This window comes from Mobula hypostoma, chromosome 11, assembly GCF_963921235.1.
Source record: "Mobula hypostoma chromosome 11, sMobHyp1.1, whole genome shotgun sequence".
Classification (NCBI taxonomy): domain Eukaryota; kingdom Metazoa; phylum Chordata; class Chondrichthyes; order Myliobatiformes; family Myliobatidae; genus Mobula; species Mobula hypostoma.
Window position 1 is genome coordinate 57,096,670 of NC_086107.1, and position 20,497 is coordinate 57,117,166.

Below are 20,497 nucleotides of genomic sequence, written 5' to 3' on the forward strand. Positions count from 1 at the left end.
ACTATACCCCTTGCCCATCCTCTGGGCTTCCCCCTCCCCATTTTCTTTCTCCCTGGGCCTCTTGTCCCATGATCCTCTCATATCACTTTTGCCAATCACCTGTCCGGCTCTTGGCTCCATCCCTCCCCCTCCTGTCTTCTTCTATCATTTCGGATCTCTACCTCCCCCTCCAACTTTCAAATCTGCTTGGCCTGCTGCATTCACCAGCAATTTTTATGTGTGTTGCTTGAAATTCCAGCATCTGCAGATTTCCTCGTGTTTGAGCTCCCAACTCAAGGTAGCAACAGACAGCTGGATCTAATTTGTGAAGGTGTGGACACAAAGAGACAGTTCCAAACAATGAAAGACAGTTCCTTATCGAGAGACAGCAAGGCTCCGGGTTTGCTCCAGCAGTAGAACTTGATGGCAAGAATAGGCGAGGATGCAGGCGAAGCTTCAGGCAAAAGTTAGCAGGCGAGGCTTCATGGGAGGGCTACAGAAGGAAGGAGAAAGGAACAGCCCAGCAGCTGAAGCGTTTCCTTCTTCTTTTTTGTTTTATGGTGGTTGGCAACCAGTTTTTCAGTGCATTACCGCCACCTGCTAGACTTGTGGTGTTCCAACCAAATATGTCCTGGAGTTCTCTACTTTAGACAAACTAGTTCTAACCGCATAACACATATACCCTAAGTAAACGTTAGTCGGCAATCTCTCTTCATCAAAGTTGATCATTACCGATAAACTATCACACTTTTTCCTATTTCTTGTAACTTTCAAATGTTTGGCTTCAATAATATTTGCTCCTTTTATGTTCTGTTTAATCTCATCCATAGTAACTTTTGTTGGTATCCCCGAAATAACTCCTCTAGTCCACTTTCTGTTGTTGGGTATTGAGCATTGTACTTCTTTGCCGTCTATTTTACTTAATCTTATCACTTTACCTTGCTGAGCACTATCCCGACAAATCACTAATAACGATCCATTTCGCAAAATCTTTGCTCTTTTAATCTCGCCTATAATTTTGTTGAGCATCTTCTCCAAACGAATCTGGTTCCAATCACCAAAAATCACCCCGTCTTCACTTAGTTTTATAACTGCTTTAATCTCATCTTCTTTCCATTGCTTTGCTGTCCTGTTTTGATCATCTGCTGACTCCTCAGTGAGGTGCGCGCACCTGACTTGTATTGGCGGGAAAGTGGTGCTTCTCATCCCAACAGTGAGACTGTGAGGCTCGCACACCTGACTTGTATTGGTGGGAAGGCAGTGCTCCTCGCATAACTGTGAATTTTGGATGCATATAACGAGACATTGGTAGAAACAGGTTCCTCGCATAAATGTGAATCTGCATAGTCTGAAGACGCATATAACGAGGATAGAGTGTACTCCAAGTGTGGACTGACCGGGGTCCTATATAGCTGCAACATTACCTCTCAGCTCCTAAATTCAGTTCCACGATTGATGAAGGCCAATACACCATACACCTTCTTAACTACAGAGTCAACTTTCGCAGCTGCTTTGAGTGTCCTATGGACTTGGACCCTAAGATCCCTCTGATCCTCTGCACTGCCAAAAGTCTTACCATTAATACTATATTCTGTCATCATATTTGACCTATAAAAATGAACCACTTCACACTTATCTGGGTTGAACTCCATCTGCTACTTCTCAGCCCCATTTTGCATCCTATCAATGTCCCGCTGTAAACTCTGACAGCCCTCCACACTATCCACAACACCTCTAACCTTTGTGTCATCAGCAAACTTACTAACCCATCCCTCCACTTCCTCATCCAGGTCATTTATAAAAATCACCAAGAGTAAGGGTCCCAGAACAGATCCCTGAGGCACTCCACTGGTCACCAACCTCCATGTAGAATATGATCCGTCTACAACCACTCTTTGCCTTCTGTGGGCAAGCCAGTTCTGGATCCATAAAGCAAGGGCCCCTTGGATCCCATGCCTCCGCCAGAGGCTCACTAAACTCTGACAAGTGATTAACATCTGGATTCAAGCTTTCCTATTTTATGTGGGACAATTATCAGAATGGATGTAACACTCACAATTCCTGGATAAGTACAGCTCCAATATTCATGTTGTTTGATAAAATCTAGAATCACGGTCCCTTGAGTGTTATTCCATATATTGCTGGGACAGCATTAGCTCGAGCATGTGTGAAATGCTAAACAGCTAAGAAGCTAAGCTTTTCCGCAGCAACCTCCACCAGCAAAAATGTTAAGGCAGGAACACCAAAGGCCACAAACTTAAACATTCTTCTCTTTGAAAAATTGATAATTTTTCCTTCATCTTTGCTGGATCAAAATTCAGAGCTCTAGTGACTAAAGGCAGCTCATCACCACCTTCAAAGAAAATTGAAGATGAGTTAAATTAAATAAAAGAAACATGTAACAATCTAAAGAGAAAAGGAACTGATAGAACCTAAAGAATGAAGCTCGCTGCCTTAATTTCACTGTCTCACATCACATCCGAAGCAGTTGAAACAGGAAAGTGAGGTGATACATTTTAGTGGGAAGACTGAGAAGAGGCAATTATAGAATCAAGACTATTGTTGAAAAAGGCCACAAGAACAGTGGAACTTGAAGATGTGTGGAAATCATTGAAAGTGGCAAACCAAGTTGGGAATGCATTTGAGAAGACATAGGCAATGCCTTACTAACCTCTATCTGCTCCCCATCACCCCACACTCATATTACTGTATTCTGCCATTTTATTCCACTTCCTCTCAGTCTTGATGAAGGGCCTAAACCCAAAATATTGTCTCACACCTTTTGCAATTGTCTTCAAAATATGAATATTCAAAAAGAGTAGGAGAAATGGCATAAATAGGCAGATCATTGTAATCAAAAGAATGAAAGGGTCAGGTCTGATGAGAGGTGTTAAAATTTAGGAGTTTTGCATCTTTAAGTTGCCTACAGAACAAATCTGCTCACAATCACGAGTCAACCAAAATTATGTGACAATCAAGTTTTCACCATTTTAAAAACCCTAAGAAATAATAGTCATTTGAGTCCGCTCTGCCACTTGATCAGATCATTTCACTCTTTGTGCTTGCCTAAAGGCTACATTTTTTGTTTCGTGAGCTGAGTTTGAGTGAAGGAAGTCCAAATTGTTACTGTCATTGTTCACAGCTCTCTAGGAAAATACCGTAATCAATTTCAGCAGGTGCCACCTCAGTGGATCAGCTGAGAGAAAGTCAAAGTGGATATGAGGTGTTTTACATCACAAGGTGGTGCTAATGTTCCACTTCTGGGCTGTGATGCTGCAAATACACATAACATAGCAAAAAGTACATTTTCCAGAAACCTGACAGATTCTCAAAAAAAACAAGATAGTTTGCGTTGCAAAGAATTTCTTATGCATCTATCCTACGTAATATTAATAATTACAAAAAAAAAGCACCAAACAATATCAACTTTTTGCATATTCACTGCAGGGCAGAAATTGTGCTGACCAGTGCGATTCTGGGCAAAGTCTTCAACTAGAAGGGTGCCTCCCAGTTCATTGGTATTGTGCAGCGCAGGGGCTCTTCAAGTGTTCCCAGAAAATCTTCAATTCCCATGGAAGACCCTCTGCTATGCTCATAAACTGTCAAAGTAGTTACTACGTTGAATCTTCAAAAGTGTATGAGAGAGATTAAAAATAAACGTAATTGGCCAAAGCAAGCATGGTGCGGCCTGCTGTCCCATTTGCTGCGTTAGTGAAATGGAAATGGAAGGCTGAACAAGCTGGGCATCCGGTGACGTGGCCCTGGACAATCTTTGCGGCAACTTGGCCTCAGCAAATGAACCAGCAAGGCCTCGCCCCACGAAATCCCGGACAGCAGGCTATTGCCTTCTATCAAGGCCAGGAGATTTTAAAATATTTGTTGTTAAATGCCTGTAGTACACAGACTCTTCCAGACAATCAAAATGCTGTCAATAATTTAAAAAAATAAAATAATGAGATCAATTAAAACATGTAAAACATAACAAAATGATTAAAAACGTTAAAACCTAGTAAAAAAAAACTTGCCTTTTTCTACTGCACCTCTATGCCATACACCCCATTTAAACGAATTATACCTTTGCCAATCCTGAGACTGTAATGAAGGAATGATAAGCAACCAGCCATGAAATCCCGAGAAGTTTGGGCTTTGTAATTGTGCGTGAATCAGATGCACTGATAAACATATGGAATGCTGAGTTTACAGCAGGTCTGTGTAAGTCCGGGTCACTTACCTGAGCAATGAGAGGTCAAAGTTTACATTCAGGATAATTCAGATATATTCAAGAGGTCCACCATCTGTTGGAACTGGCAGCTAACTCTGACCAATTCTTAACCACCCCTTAATCACTATTGAAGCACTTCATATTCCATAAAGATTTGGATCACAATTTTTATCCACTCTGATGTCCAAACCGTCAACTGGCAATTATAGCGAAAGACTAAGAGAATAAGAAAGACCCAACATGACAGAACTTCATAATATCAACTTCGTATCATTGGAAAGGCCAGGGTAGAGTGGACATGGGCAGGATGTTTCCAATAGTGGGAGAGTCTAAGGCCTGAAGGTTCTGTGTCAGAATACAAGGACATCCCTTTAGAACAGAGATGAGGAGGAATTTCTTTCGCTAGAGGGTGGTGAATCTGTGAAATTCATTGCTACATTTGGCTGTGGATGCTAAGCTATTTGGTATATTTAAAGTGGAAGTTGATAGGTTCTTGATTAATAAGAATGTCAAAGTTATGGGGAGAAGACACAAAAATTGGGTTTAGAGGGAAATAAACCAGCTATAATCAAATGGTAGAGAAGACTTGATGCACTGAATCACCTAATTCTGCTCTTATGGTCTAACCAAGACCCATAGACCTATACTGGACAGCAACAACCACTTGTGTTTCTAGAGCACTCTAAACATACTGTACCAAAGTACTTCATTGAAAATATACAGCAATATCTTGGGGTAGATGATCAAAAGCCTGGTTGAGAGATAGGTTTTAATAAGCATTTAAAGGAGAAAAATGAGGTACAAGGCGGAGAGATGAATGAGGGGCTGCTAGAGAAAGCACTGGCAACTGGGCAAGATTGCTCATGGTAGCTGAGTTTAAATTCTATGCTCTCCAGAGTCCTCCAAGAGAACCACAATTTTATGTTGACTGGAGTCAGGACTTTATGCTTTGACTCTTGGTAGGGTCACCCATGCCAAACAGGTCAAAGGATAGACTAGAGAATAAGAGTGGCCCACCGGTTCTCCAGGTTTGCGGTTTCACCTCAGGGCTAACAAACCTGACTGGTAAAACAAAATTGTTACAGAAACAGCAATGAGGAATCCTTCTGTATCTGCGTGTGGCAGCATTCCCGAGTCTCCACCTAAAACTTGCATGACTGACAGTAGTGAAAACTGAGCTACAGACATGATGAAGGTCATCCTGAACAGCATCAGCTGGAGGACCTTCATTGCTGCCCTAAACGCCAGCGGCATACTGCGCAGTGAGTAAGTAGCTATCCAGAGTAGAACTAGAGTAACAGAGTCATAAAGCACTATACAACTGAAACAGTCTCTTCCACCCATCTAATCCATACTGAACTGTTGTCCTGCTTAGTCCGAACACCGTAGTCCTCCCTACCTTTCCCATCCATGTTCTTATCGAAACTTCTCCTCAATGTTGCAATCAAACCTGAATCCACCACTTCTGCTGGCAGTTTGTTCCACACTTGCACCACCATCTGAGTGAAGAATTTTCCCTTCAGGTTCCCTTTAAATATTTCACCGTTTACCCTTAACCTATGACCACTAATTCTAGTTTCATTCAGGAAAACACCTGTTAATATCTCTATCGATTCTCCTCTCATTCTCTTGCATTCCAGGAATAAAGTCCCGGCAATATCCTTGTAAATTTTCCCTGTACTCTTTCAAACATTGATATCTTTCCTGTAGACAGATGACCAGAACTGAATGATATTCTCTAAATTTGGTTTCACAAACTCTGATACAACTTCAGTATAATATTTCAACTGCTGTACTCAATTTATGAGGCAAATGTAGCCGGAGCTCTCTTTATGAGCCCACCTACCTGTGATGCCACTCTCAAGGAGTTAGGATCTGTACTCCTAGAATCCCTATGTCCTATCACACTCCTCAGTGCGTTATGCTCTAACCTTCACTGAGTAAGTTTTACCCTGGTTGGTCCTCCCAAAGTGCAACGCCTCACACTTGTCTGCATTAAGCTGCAGCTGCCATTTTCCCAAATGGTCCAGATCAGGCTGCAAGCTATGATAGTCTTCCTCGCTGTTCACCACCCTGCAGTCTAGGTATCAGCCACAAAATGCTGATCAAGTTAACCACATTATCATCCAAAATGTTGATATAGATGACAAACAACAATGGATGCAGCACCGACCATTCTGGCACATCACTAGTGAGAGGCCACTAGTCAGGGAGCCAATTGTATACTACTATTTTCCAGCTTCTCCTATGATGCCAATGGAAGATCAAATTTACTACCTCATTCTGAATGCCAAGCAACTGAACCTTCTTGACCAGCCTTGCATACTAACCTTGTCAAAGGCCTAGGAAACATGTTGTCCATGTAGACAACATTCACTGCCTTTCCATTATCAACTTTCATTGTAGCCTTCTTGAAAAACTATAAGATTGGATAGACACAACCTACCATGCACAATGCCATGTTGGCTATCCCTAATCAGTTCCTGTCTATCCAAATATTATATATCCGATCCTTTAGAGGACCTTTGATTAATTTACCCACTACTGATATCAGGCTCACCAGCTTATAATCTCCCACCTTATTCTTAAAGCCTTTCTTGAACAATGGAACAATATGAACTTTCCTCTAGTCCCTGGCACCTCACCCCTGGCTAAGGGTGCTTTAAGTTCCTCTGCCAGGGGCCCTTGCAATTCCTGAACTAGCCTCCCAAAAGGACCAAGGAGAGTCCACTCTCCTCTCCTATGAGATTCTTTCCTCTCCAGCCCTTTACCTTTCCAACCCTCCTGGCTTCACCTATCATCTTCTAGCTATCCCCTCCTCCCACATTTTTAGTCTGGCATCTTCCCTCTTCCTTTCCAGTCCCGAAGAAGGATCTCGGCCCAAAGCTTTGACTGTTTGCTCATTTCCATAGATGCTGCCTGATTGCTGAGTTTCTCCAGCACTTTGTTTATGCTGCTTTAGATGTCCAGCATCTGCAGAATTTCTTGTGTTTCGTATCAAAGACAGAAAACTTTTGGGAACATTCATTAACGTGGCAGTCAGAGGGGAAGTTGTGAGGCTGCCACACATAGGAAACCGGTTTGAATGAGCAGAGCCAGTCTCATGGGCAAGCTGAAAGGCAGGGGGGGTTGGGGGAGAGATTAGAGAAAGGGTAAAATTCTGGGTTTGAACTGGAAAGAAACATGGATGCTTAACAAAATTGTCTAAGGGAAGGGATGTTGAAGTTCAAGTTTATCATTGTAGACAAACAGACAGCGGTTTCTTGATGCAGCTGCACAGTGCAATATAAACATGACAAATGCTGATGGGTTACTCCTTACTTTATTGACAAAATTACTTAAGAGTTTCTTAAGATCTTGGAAATGATAAAAAAACAAACAAAACCAAAAAAGAAATCCTGTGCAAACTGTTAATCCTGGCACAAATGCTCTGTGAAAGACTGAACCAGTTGTAAGGTATATTTACCTGTCTGTGACCCTTAAGTAGAGAAGGAGAGGACTAGACCAGGGGAGGTTACTGAGGCTAAAGATCAACGGTTTTATTGGGAACAAGGATATTTAGTTAGCCAAGGGAATAGTGAAGCCCAATCTGTACAGAAATATCGTGGGTAATGAAGGGCAAAAGGCAAAGGGAATCCTCTGTCAGTATTTTTTTGGCTAGTTTGAGCTTTTTTTTCACCAAATACCACCACACATGCACTGGAATCAAAAGGCTGATAGGTAAGGTAAATTATTTTGTGTAAAAATTAAAAAAAAAACTACTTACCATTGGACGTGATGATGCCCTAAGAGGGGGAAAAGAGAAATAAAAATATATTAGAAAAATAATTCTTCCCCACTTCTTTAATTGGTTGAAAGTTCCACCATCTCTCTCTCTCTCTGTCAGTTCTTTCAAAAGATGTGGACATTGCCACTCTTTATGTCCATCCATAATTGCTAACTGCCTTTGGACAGAATGGTTTACCAGGTTATTTCGGGTTTGGAGCCACACCAGATACAAATACACTTGTGTGAATATTTGGTCAAAAAGCACAGAAGATTTCCTTCTCAATCGGCAGAAAATGAGTTCTTATTCTGAGCCAGTCACGAACACAGGTGATCGCTTTTTAACTCCAAATTTAGTCAAGTATTTAACTGAATGCTGTGGAGGCATTTTAAATTGATGTGGTGGGACTCTTAGTCCTAATCTCTGAATTATTATCTGGTGACATAACCAACATGGAATTTTAACTCAGTGATCAAGTATAACATTCATTTCCCATTTTATAACTAAACCATTAAAGCGAAGGCTTGCCCAGCTCTCAGTTAATCACCACATTTTGTATTTTGAAAAATGAAGTAACTTGGCAGAAGTTAGAAGTATGAACCCTTAAAGACTTTTATTCTCCTAGCTGTGAATGGTGATTTAGATGCTTTTACAGTTATTTAAGGATAGGTTAAGATGGTAAACCTTCCTGGCCCAAAATAAACACAGGAAGTCCAGGTGATCTGGCATCTGTGGAAAAAGAAACAGTTAAATCTTCTGGTCTGATGCCCTCTGTCAGAACATGAAAAATTCCACAAAAGCGCAGGGATGTCCTCTTAGCCCTTTAATATTTAACTTGGCTTTACAGCCCCTTGCTATTGCTCTTAGAGATTCTAATACTGTTCAGGATATTAAGAGAGGGGACAAAGTACACAAGGTTTCGTTGCATGCAGATGACCTGTTAGTTTATATTTCAGATCCTAGGAAATCTATTCCTTCTATGTTATCTATATTTTCTGAACTTAGTAGCTCTTCTGTATATAAAATAAATTTACATAAAAGCGAGTTATTTCCCATTAATAATTACTCAGATCAATATCATCAAGTATTGCTAAAAATTACTTTACTTATCTTGGTATTAAAATTACTAAAAATTTTAAGGACCTGTATAAATATAATTTTCTCCCATTAATTGATTACACCCAACAAATGCTTTCTAAATGGTCACCTATGACATTATCATTGATAGGTCGAATTAATGCTATTAAAATGATAGTTCTACCAAAATTCTTATATATATTTCAGGCAGTTCCCTCCTTTGTTCCGAAAACGTTTTTTGACAGAATAGGCTCTATAATCTTATCTTATATTTGGAATAATAAAAATCCTAGATTGAGTATACTCTTATTGCAGAAATTACAAAAGGATGATGGTACAGCTTTGCCAAATTTTAGAATGTATTATTGGGCAATTAATATTCGATACATTACTTTTTGGCTTCATTATTCAGACATACATGAAAGTCCTTCATGGTTGGACTTGGACGAAAACTTGGTGAAGAGGTTCTCTTTGGTCTCTTTACTGGGAGCTCCTCTTCCCTTTTTTTTCTAAGATTAGTAGACAAGACTTTAATCCCATTATTAAACATACATTAAGAATTTGGTTTCAGTTTTGCAGATTTTTTGAATTAAATAATTTTGTTCTTTCTAGTAATATCCATTTCAATTATTTTTTTAAACCATCAATTTTGGATAAGGCCTTTTTAATTTGGAAAACCAAGGGAATAACAACTTTTTCAGATTTGTTTATAGGGGATTGTTTAATGTCTTTTTCTCAGTTAGTGGATAAATATAATTTATCTAATGTACACTTTTTTAGATATTTACAAGTTAGGAATTTCTTATGTGGTTTGCTGCCATATTACCCTTCTGCTTATCCACCTAATATGACAGATGCTCTCTTTCAGCTTAAACCACTTCAAAAAGGGTTGATAGCTATAATTTATAAACGCTTATTGAATTTACGAATGATATCTAACAATAAAATTAAACGTGCTTGGGAATTGGAATTTCAAAGAGTTATTTTCAGATAATCAATGGAGTAACATTTTTCATTTGGTTAATAACTCATCTATTTGTGCCCGTCATTCCTTGCTACAGTTCAAGGTAGTGCATTGGGCCCATATGTCAAAGGATAAACTAGCACGTATTTTTTCCAACATTAATCCTATTTGTGACAGATGTAATAGTGAGGTGGCCACTTTAACTCATCTGTATTGGTCTTGTATAAAGCTAGATAACTTTTGGAGAGATGTTTTTAAAACGCTATCAAAAGTCTTGGATCTGGACCTACAACCTAATTTACTTAGGGCAAACTTTGGGACTATCCCACCGGAAGCAGGAACTATTCCTGCTTCCGCTCAACCTATGACAGCCTTTTCAACTTTATTGGCTGGGAGAGCCATTTTATTGAAGTGGAAGGATTCTAATCCACCTACTCTCTTTTTTTGGCTTTCCTCCATTATGGTTTAGGTTTAGAGAAAATAAGAAGTCATACATTTGATACATCCTTTAAATTTGAGCAAATCTGGTGAACTTTTATTCAATATTTTCATCTGATTTGATTTATTACTCTTCCAATTTTTTTTAAGTTTTAGATTTGATCAGAAAATCTTTCCTTTTTTTTGGTTGTATCCTCATAATGGACTGCCCGGTCCCTTTTTTTCTGTTTCCTTTTTTCTTATAGTGTAGTGGGTTTTTTTCTTTCTTCTCATTTAAAAAATTTAAAGTTTTTTTTCTGTCTATGACTTGATAAGAGGAGAATTAGTTATCTTTTTTATTATATATTACATATTTGCTGAATACTATGTATGATTTTGATAATGTCTATTTCACTTTCTGTTTGTATTGTTGTTGATATATATATTTGAGATAATTCTCCTCTTGTTTGTATATAGGCTCTTTTTAAATCAATAAAAAGATTAATAGAGAAAGAATGAATATCAATTACTTCAAATTTCGTGCTTTGCAGTTTTGGCTTTGTACCTTGCTGATTATGTGGGTCAGCACTGTGAAATATGACTCCCGAATAATTATCACGCTGCCAGATAACACAAGAGCCTTATCTACTTCCATTTTGCTGACTTGGGTTTTATGATGTTGTGTTGGCAGATTGGACTCTGCTCCACAGCCATTATTCTTCTGTACATAACATCAACAGATCAGCGTTTACCTGGTAACATGTCGAGTGGAATGAATCATAGAAATAAACTAGCCTCCAAAAAACTTCACCAGGAATGGGAAGGGTAAAAAAAAATCATTAGTTAAGTAGGAGTAAAACTAATAGGTAAATATTGACCATTTCCCTGATCATTAAACCTAGCTGGCCTAAAAAGAAATACTACGAGTAGATCTTGTATTCAAGCAATGTCCAATAAATCACAAGGACCAATTTAGTTTGGATTTTATCTTCAAAATCGATGGCTGCTAATTGGCTGTAAATAAACAAGCTAAACATAGTTGAGCGGGAAGGAAGTGAAAAGTAGATCTGTACCCGGTGGGATTTGTTAGCAAGCCTCTCCAAGTCAGAGATCACAGATTAAGTTACTTAAGGGCTCAAATACATACTTTTGCCTAACATTTCAGAACTGTATGGAGGGAACTGTTGTATGTGTTATCTTGCAGAAATAGCTTTGAAATGATTTTCTCTTTGAAAGAGACAAGAATGATTCTGTGGCAATATTTGAAATCGTATGGGAATATTTCCTGACTAACACAACTCCTTCACGCATCACATTAAAAATATTTAAGTTATCAATGATTCAATTTCTTTTGCGCCCATGCTCCTTCACCTGTCAAGCTGGATCCAGAGTTGAAAATCATTATACTTGAAGGCAAATGGATCACCTTTGGATGATCCAAAATAAAAGGATGAGTACTTCAGAATAACTGGACTATTCCAGCACATAATGTTGCTTCAGAATAGAGCAGTGGCCACATTGGAACAGTTTGAGAAGATCTGAGGATGCAAAAGTTTTGTATTTTTTTGCTTCATCTGTATCATGTTCTCAAAAACCATCATCACCTCATTTTGTCAACCTACAACATCTGCCATTCAAGTTTGTAGCCAAGCTCACCTGGCTTCTCTGCAAAAAGTAAGCATTCAAGTGAGAAAATGGAGGATAACTAGTTCCCATAGATCACAAAAACTTCAAAAGGAGTGGGAAAAAAAATCACTCAAAAAAAGAGGTGAGGAAAATGGATGTGAAACAGGAAGCAGCTTAAAGGATGGTTCATCCAGAGTCAAAAAGAGTGATATTTATAAACCTCAAAGTATAAGCAACAAGATGACTACAAAAGCAAGATGGTTTGTCAGATTTCTACTGTACTGCCAAATGCCTTTAATGTGTTTATGTTCATAAAAAATTAGAAATATCAGCAACCCAAAGAAAGTCACTGAAAGTACCGAAGGTTTTCAGTATTTAGAACATTGTTCTGCTCTCATTTTAGTTACTGTTAAAACAACAAGAAAAACATACAAGTAAAATCAGCTACAAGATAAAGTAGAAAGTAAGTACTACAAATTGTAGTAACCAATGTCAATGATTGTACCTGAGGGATGTTAAGTGCATGTGATACTCCCAAAATCTGTATAGATCCATAAATGAGGGAGCCAATTTAAAACACTGAAGTGTAAGTGATAGATCTCAGGGATTAAAATTCCATGAATTTCAATTATATAATCCTCACAAGATAACAGCCTTTGCTCAGGTATGTAATTAGTCAGAAAATCCTGGGTTTCAGCTATTCTCCAGAGGTTTGAGCACAAAATCAAGGTGGATGCTACAAAGTTGTTCAGGTGTAACACACAAAATGGGAGAGAAACCCAGCAGGTCAGGCTGCATCTAATGAAACGAATAACCAGTCAACATTTCATGCCGAGACCCTTCTTCGGGACTGGAAAGGAGGGTAGAAGGATAGCCGGAGGTGATAGGTGAAACCAGGTGGGTAGGAAAGGTAAAGGGCCCTTCAGAGGAAGAATCTGATAGGAGAGGAGAGTGCACTACTGGAGAAGGAGAAGGAGGAGGGCACCCAGGCAGAGGTACTGGACCTGCTAGTCATTGGAGTGAGATAATAAGCTCTCTCTGAAGTGGGCATAAAAGATCATAATATAAAAAAGGGGTAGCCTTACAGCCCCGTGAGTTTGCTCGGCCATCAGTAATATTGTGTTAGGTCTGATCTTGGTTTAAAATCTTATTTGCTGTTTCCTATAGTCTTGTTATAAGCACATTACAAAAGAATTTCTTTATGCCAGCCTTAAATATATACATATGATCCACAGCTCTCTGGTGCTAGAGAACTATGATGTTATGGAATCGTCTGGGTGGAGGAATCTCAATCTTAAATGATGATGTCTTATCACAAACAAAAGAAAATCTGCAGATGCTGCTTCTTTCTCCCCTTCCCCCACCTTTTAAATCTACTCCTCAGCTTTTTTTCTCCAGTCCTGCAGACGGGTTTCAGCCTGAAACATTGACTGCACTTTTTCCCATGGATGTTGCCTGGCCTGCTGAGCTCCTCCAGCATTTTGTGTGTGTTGATGATGTCTTATTCCGAGTTTATGTCTCCCCCCCCCCCCCCCCCCCCCCACCAACTTGTTCATCGCACTTCATTATGTCTCATTATAGAACATCTTCAACCTGGTGAACTTCTGGGACAAAACACACAAAATGATGGAGGAACTCAGCAGGTCAGGCAGCATCGATGGCAATGAATAAATTAATCTCCATGGATCTTGCCTGACTCACTGAGTTCCTCCAGCATTTTGTGTGTTTTGCCTTGGATTTCCAGTGTCTGCAAATAATTTTTTGAGCTGTTTCCAATGCAAATATATTCCTCCTTTAAGTAAGGAAACCCAGTCCTCTACATTATCTACATGCCTACAAATTATCTATGGAAGAAGGAGACAGTAAAGCTGTAAGAGGGAAGCATTATCCCATTTAGAAGAACTGGGTTTGATCCAGGAAAGTTCTTTGTTGCTGAAGCAAATTCAAAGAAGAAATAACAACTATTTCAATTCTATTGGTCCAAAGAAAACCTTTGTATTTTGAAGTCAAGATGTCACACACATCATCACAACAGACCCGTGTTGAGAAAAACTCAAGAGCACCAGGAAGTGAGTCAGCTCCTATACAATGATCTTACATTACTGTTATCTATTCCATGCTACTCTATAAAAAGAACACATGCATTTATAACCAGAAGTTGCTTTATATTTGATAGAATAAGTAAGAACATCAACTTTTCAGTTCTTTAGCATGGTTTATTGCAGTAATCATCCTTAGACACACAATTTATTGAGAAGTATTTCAAAGGGAATTAACAACATTAGAGTTTATTTCAATGTAACAAGGAACTTCTATTAGAAAGACATCAAAATTAAATCACGAAGTGTTAATAGGACAAAGTTACTTAACAAAATTAATAAAGAAATGTTAAGAGTCAGGAAAAGAGTGAATACATGACATACTTGCAGGAAAATTGATGAAGAAGATGTACTATTTTTGCAATACCTTAAGTAATTATTTTGGGTGCAGTGAATTCATCCTAATGTCTGATTTTTTTCTCCTCCCAAAGTCCAGTCTATCTCATTACTCATGGCATTTTTACATTTAAATCTAACTGTTCTGAATCTCCTTAATAATACATTAAGTACATAATATAATTATGGTAAACAAGTTCAGAAATTGCCTTTTTAAATGGCATGCAATAAATAAAACACTTCAGCAACATCACATTGCAAACAAAAGAATGAACAGCATAAACCAAGAAATCATGGTTGTTGACCAGGTGAGATGAATAGCCCTTTAATTGCCTAATAGACATTTAATAGCCTAATAATTGCTTAATTTACCTTGTGAACTGATATTTCTACCTTTGTGCTTTGGACAATGTATAACTCAGCATGACTTACTTTATTTGTAATCAAATATTATTCATAGAAAAATGTTATTTGACCAAGATGGATTTGGCAACAGAAAGGACTATAGTTCAGAACAAGAGGCATGCAACATCAGGTATGAAAAATGGTGCCAGTTTGCAAGCATTAACAAAATATTTCTAAAATACAATCTAACTCAGCTGTGACAAAGCTAGAATTTCCCATTGTTAAACTTCAAAGTTTATTATCAAAGTATTTATTTGTCACCATATACAATTCTGAGATTCATTTTCTTGTGGGCATACTGAATTAATTCACAATAGAATAATAACCATAACAGAATCATGAAAGGCCATCTACCTGGACATTGAACTAGTGTGCAAATACAAAGAGAAAGAATGGTAAGTAAATATGCAGTAAATTTTGTGAACGTGAGATGAAGAGTCCTTGGGAGTGAGTCCACAGGTTGTGCAAACTTTTCAATGATGAAGTGAGGTTGAGTGAAGTTATCCCCTTTGGTCCAAGAGCCTGATAATTGAGGGGTAATAACTATTCCTAAATATGGTGGTGTGAGTCCTGAATCTCCTGTACCTTCTTCCTGATGGCAGCAGTGTTAAGAGAGCATGTCGTGGATGGAAGGGTCCCTGATGATGGATGCTGCTTTCCTGTGACAATGTTTCATGTAGAAGTGCTCAATGGTGGGGAGGGCTTTACCTGTGATGGACTGGGCTATATTCACTACTTCTTTGTAGTATTTTTCATTCAAGGGCATTGGTGTCCCATACCAGGCTGTGATGCAGTTAGTCAGTATACTCTCCACCACACATCTAAAGAAGTTTGTCAAAGTTTAGATGTCATGCTGATCCTTCGCAAACTCCTAAGGAAGTAGAGGCACTGTTGTGGTTCTTTGTAATTCCTCTTAAATGCTGGGCACAGGACCGGTCCTCTGAAATGATAACACTGAGGAATTTAAAGTGCTGATCCTCCGATGAGGACTGGCTCATGGATCTCTGGTTTCCTCCTCCTGAAGTCAATAATCAGCTCCTTCGTCTTGCTAACGTTGAGTAAGAGGTTTTTGTTATGGCATCACTCAACCAGATTTTCAATCTCCCTTCAATATGCTAATTTAACACCATCTATGATTCGGCCTACAGCAGTGGTGTTGAGTATGGCATAGGAGTTGTGCTTAGCCACACTATCATAAGTGTAAAGTGAATAGAGCAGAGGGTTAAGCATACAGCCATATATTGCACCTCTGCTGATGGGAGATCGTGCAGGGGATGTTGCCAATCTGAACTGACTGGGGTCTGCAAGTGAGGAAATTGAAGATCTGATTGCATAAGGAGGTATTGAGGGCAAAGTCTTGAAGCTTATTGATTAGTTCTGAGGGAATAATGGTATTGAATAAATTTTTGCTATCTAAATCTCTCAGGGTTGAGTGAAGAGCCAGTGAGATGGCATCTGCTGTGGCCCTACCTTTCTGGTAGGCTAATTGAAGCATATCCAACTCATGAGGATATACAGATGGCAAAAGAAATAATGATATTTTATAGAGCTGAATAGGAAAATGTAGTGTAGCAACATTACAATGAGTACTGGTGCACAGCACAGAAACTGACATCAGAAATAGATTCCATCATCATACTTCAGGTTTTTTACAGGCATATCTCTTGCTGTGATCATTTGAAGTATCAATTGTAACACGACTTCCATTAGAAACCAATGACCTTTTTGGATTATAGACAGGTTCCATTGCTGAGTCTCATAATTGTTCACTGGTCCAATGGCTCTAACTTTCCACGCAGTTGAAATTGCTTTTCTTTTCCTCATAACAGTACCTTATGATTTGAGAGCTATAGCCCTACTTGTGCTCTAAATCAAAATGTACCATGCTCAAATGTGATGCAAACGCCACGATATGTTGACAATTTGCCAAAGTAAAGCGGGTAGTGGTATGTGGATCCATTAAGTACTTAAACAACAATTTAGCCAAATAATGATTCATTACAAAACTGGACCAACTTTAAACACCTACTTCTTCAAGCCCTATTCATTTATCACTCACAGGAACCAAGATGTGAAGGAAAAAAACAATAAATGCATAATTCTTTTTTTGTCTCAGAAAACACTCAAATAATACAAAATGAATTTTGGCCCACTGACAGATGCTAAATCTTCCAATATTTCAAACATAGCTAAGATCCATCTCAACACTTCGATGGTATATTCAGGTATTTTACAAGCATCTATGTGGCCAGTTTTAATCCACTTAGATTGAATATTGATGACCATGAGAAAAAACAATCATTCCTCTTTTTTTTACAAAACTTAACATGAGTGCATTCGAGCGATTTAACTGTTCTATGGTCATAAAAGTCTCTGTGGTGGTACTGCTCAGGACTACTGATAAACTGCATTCATGGATAATTTTTTCCCAACTTTTCATCAATGTCTAGCCAAAACACAAAAATGTTGTAAATATTCTTCGTATAGGTGATGCAACTTATTTTACCCATTCATAACTAGAGTCTATCATACTTCACAATGCAAATCCTAATTCTTTCTGTTCCGTTCATAATTTGTTACTCTTCTGCTTCCTCACTGTTCCATTCACCAGATCTCCACTGCTCCTTCACAACTTGACAGACTTTTCCCCAGTAACATAGTACTCAAATTTAATATAACATTAAGCACCAACCAACAAAGTACCTGTTTTATAACAAGTTGTGCCTGTCAGCGCTATAGTCTTGGGTCAAACCCCTGTGTGCTGTTGCACCACGGTGTTATACAGTGATAAATCTGTATCCATCAGTAATGATGTAAAATGGCACCATTGCATCTCAGTTTATAGCTGGAGATTGATCTGGATCTAAAGTTGGTCCAGACCATCGGACCAACACCTGGATATCTCACCTGTTGTCCCCAGATGCTCAGGTTCATTTATGCCTCTAGGACTGGGTGGGTTGCAAAGGTGATGTGTGTGGGCTGAGCAAACCCATCTCACACAACACATGTAAATACTGGAATTTTCTAGTCAACCTTCAGCAGGCTGCAAATTAGAATACTTTAAAAATTACATTACTGTCAATGAAGTATGTTGAAATGTCACAACTTTTATAATTTCAGTATTTTTCAAATTCAGATTTCAATTTTCGTTCAATCTGATTTTCTCTGTTAATAGTTGTGGGTTCATATGTAGCCAAAATGTCTCAAATTTAATTACTGGACTCTTAAAATAATATTTCAGAAGTATTTTGGACTATTAATGGAGGGAGCAGCAAAGAACCTGTTGTCCAGTAATCTCTGCTAAAAAAGAGGACATGTTTTTGATGGCGGAGAAGGATAGATGTCCTAGTGGCAAGATGATGCTGATAAGTGGCAACTCCTTGCATGCAGCTCTGACAGGAGTCATCAAACATTTCTATTTAGGACTAATCCACAGTCACAGTTATGGGTACTTCAGCAACATCATTTTACGATGTTTAAAAAATCTATCAGTCATCAAAATCGACTGACCCCAGATAGCAGTATCAGGTTGTGAGTGCAGTTCCCCTTTAAGAAAATGGAAGCAGGAAAGGCATGCTGGTTTACAGATACATTTGAAACAAAGAGGCCTTAGATCCCCTCTCCTGACTATCCTGCTGGTGAATGTACAGCCTCTGGAAAATAAAACCGAAGAGCTTAGAGTAATATCGCAGTACCAGAAGGATATCAGGGACTGCTATGCATTTTGCTTCATGGAAACATGTCTCACCTCTGCCATTTTGAACTCCTGATGGCTTCACCATTCTCTGCAAAGACAGGTCAATTGAGTCTTTTGAAAATGGAGGAGGGGGAGTCTGCTTTGTGATTAACTCGTCATGGTGCAAGGACATGAGGGTTCTGTCTTAGTTCTGTTCACCCATCCTGGAAGAGCTAATGGTCAAGTGTCGTCCATTTTATCTGCTAGGTGAGTTTGCTGCCATTATCCTAGCTGCAATGTGCATTCCATCTCAGACCAATGTCAGGCTGGCCTTCCCTATCGCTATAGGGGATTTCAACCAGGCCAGCTTGGAGAAGTCTCTGAACAAATACCACCAGCATATCATCTGTGGCACCAGAGGAGCCAACACACTTGACCACTGTTATATCGCCATCAAGAATGCTTACCATGTCATCCCATACCCGCAGTTCGGAAAGTCCAATCAGTTGGCTGTACTTCTACTCCCAGCATATAGGCAGAGACTAAAGACAGCAGCACTAGTGGTGAGAAGCAGGAAGATATGGTAATGGGAAGTGGAGGAATGCTTTCAGGGTTGCTTTGAGTTGATGGATTGGAGTATTCAGAGATTCATCTTTGGACCTACATGAATATGCCACAGTTGTCACCGACTTCATCAAGACTTGTCAAGATGAGTGTATGTCTGTGAGAACAGACTGGACATACCCAAACCAAAAGCCATGGATGAACAAAGAGATTCACAGTCTGCTGGGGGCTAGATCTGGGATATTTTCAAGCCTTGTGATCCAGAACTATACAGGAAATCCAGGTACAACCTAAGGAAGGTATTTTAAATGAGAAAAAAACAATTCTGATTGAAGTTAGCGATGGAATTGGAAGTGAGTCAGCTCTGGCAGAATTTGTAGGCCATTACTTCCAACAAGGCAAAGCCTAACATCATAAATGGCTGTAGATCCCAGATGAGCTCAACTCCTTTTATGCACACTTTGAAAAGGAGAATAAAACTACACCTGGGCAAATTTTGGTAGCATCTGTTGACTCTGTAATGTCTGTCTTGGAGGCCAATGTCAGAACATCTTTCATGAGTGTGAACCATCACAAGCTGCCAGACTCTAATGGTGTACCTGGCAGGGCACTGAAAACCTGTGCCAACCAACTGACTGGAGAGTTCAAGGACTTCTTCAATCCCTCACTGCCGCAGTTGAAGGTTCCCACCTGCATCAAGGGGCGACAATCATACCAGTGCCCAAGAACAGCAGGGTGAGCTGCCTCAGGTACTATTGTCCAGTTGCATTCACACCTACTTTGATAGATTGGTAATGGCCAGAATCAACTCGTGCCTAAGTAAGGACCCAAACCTGCAGAGAGGGCACAGTTTTAAGGTGCTTGGAAGTAGGTACAGAGGAGATGTCAGATACGCAGTGAGTGCTGAGTGCGTGGAATGGGCTGCTGGCAACCATGGTGGAGACAATACGATAGGGTCTTTTAAGAGACTCCTGGTTAGGTACATGGAGCTCAGAAAAATAGAGGGCTATGGGTAACCCTGGGTAATTTCTAAAGTAAGGACATGTTTGGCACAGTATTGTGGGCTGAAGGGCCTGTATTGTGCGGTAGGTTTTCTATGTCCTATGTTCTATGTTCAATTTGCTGTAGACAATAGGTCTACAGCAGATATAATCTCACTGTCTCTCTACTCAGCCTTGGATAACCTAGACAATAGACAATACCTACAGCAGGCTACTGTTCATTGATTGCAGCTTTTCATTCAACACCATCATACCTTCAGTTCTAATCAACAAGCTCCAAATCCTAGGCCTCTGTGCCTCCCTCTGCAACTGGATCCTTGCCTTCCTTATCGGGAGACCACAGTCAGTACAGATGGGAAATAACA

The 20,497-nt window shown here is 39.3% G+C and overlaps 1 protein-coding gene across 7 annotated transcripts in view; it reads right to left on the reverse strand.

The window, feature by feature from the left end:
• LOC134353772 (receptor-type tyrosine-protein phosphatase eta-like) overlaps positions 1–20,497 on the reverse strand; it is a 299,381-nt gene that overhangs the window by 248,814 nt on the left and 30,070 nt on the right. For all 7 annotated transcript variants that reach the window (XR_010019675.1, XM_063062133.1, XM_063062132.1 and 4 more), the window contains exon 2: positions 7,968–7,986. Coding sequence is in view for 6 of the 7 variants with exons in the window: in XM_063062133.1 (XP_062918203.1) it covers positions 7,968–7,986 (19 nt within the window). In the remaining variant the exon portion in view is untranslated. The remainder of the gene's footprint in view (positions 1–7,967; positions 7,987–20,497) is intronic.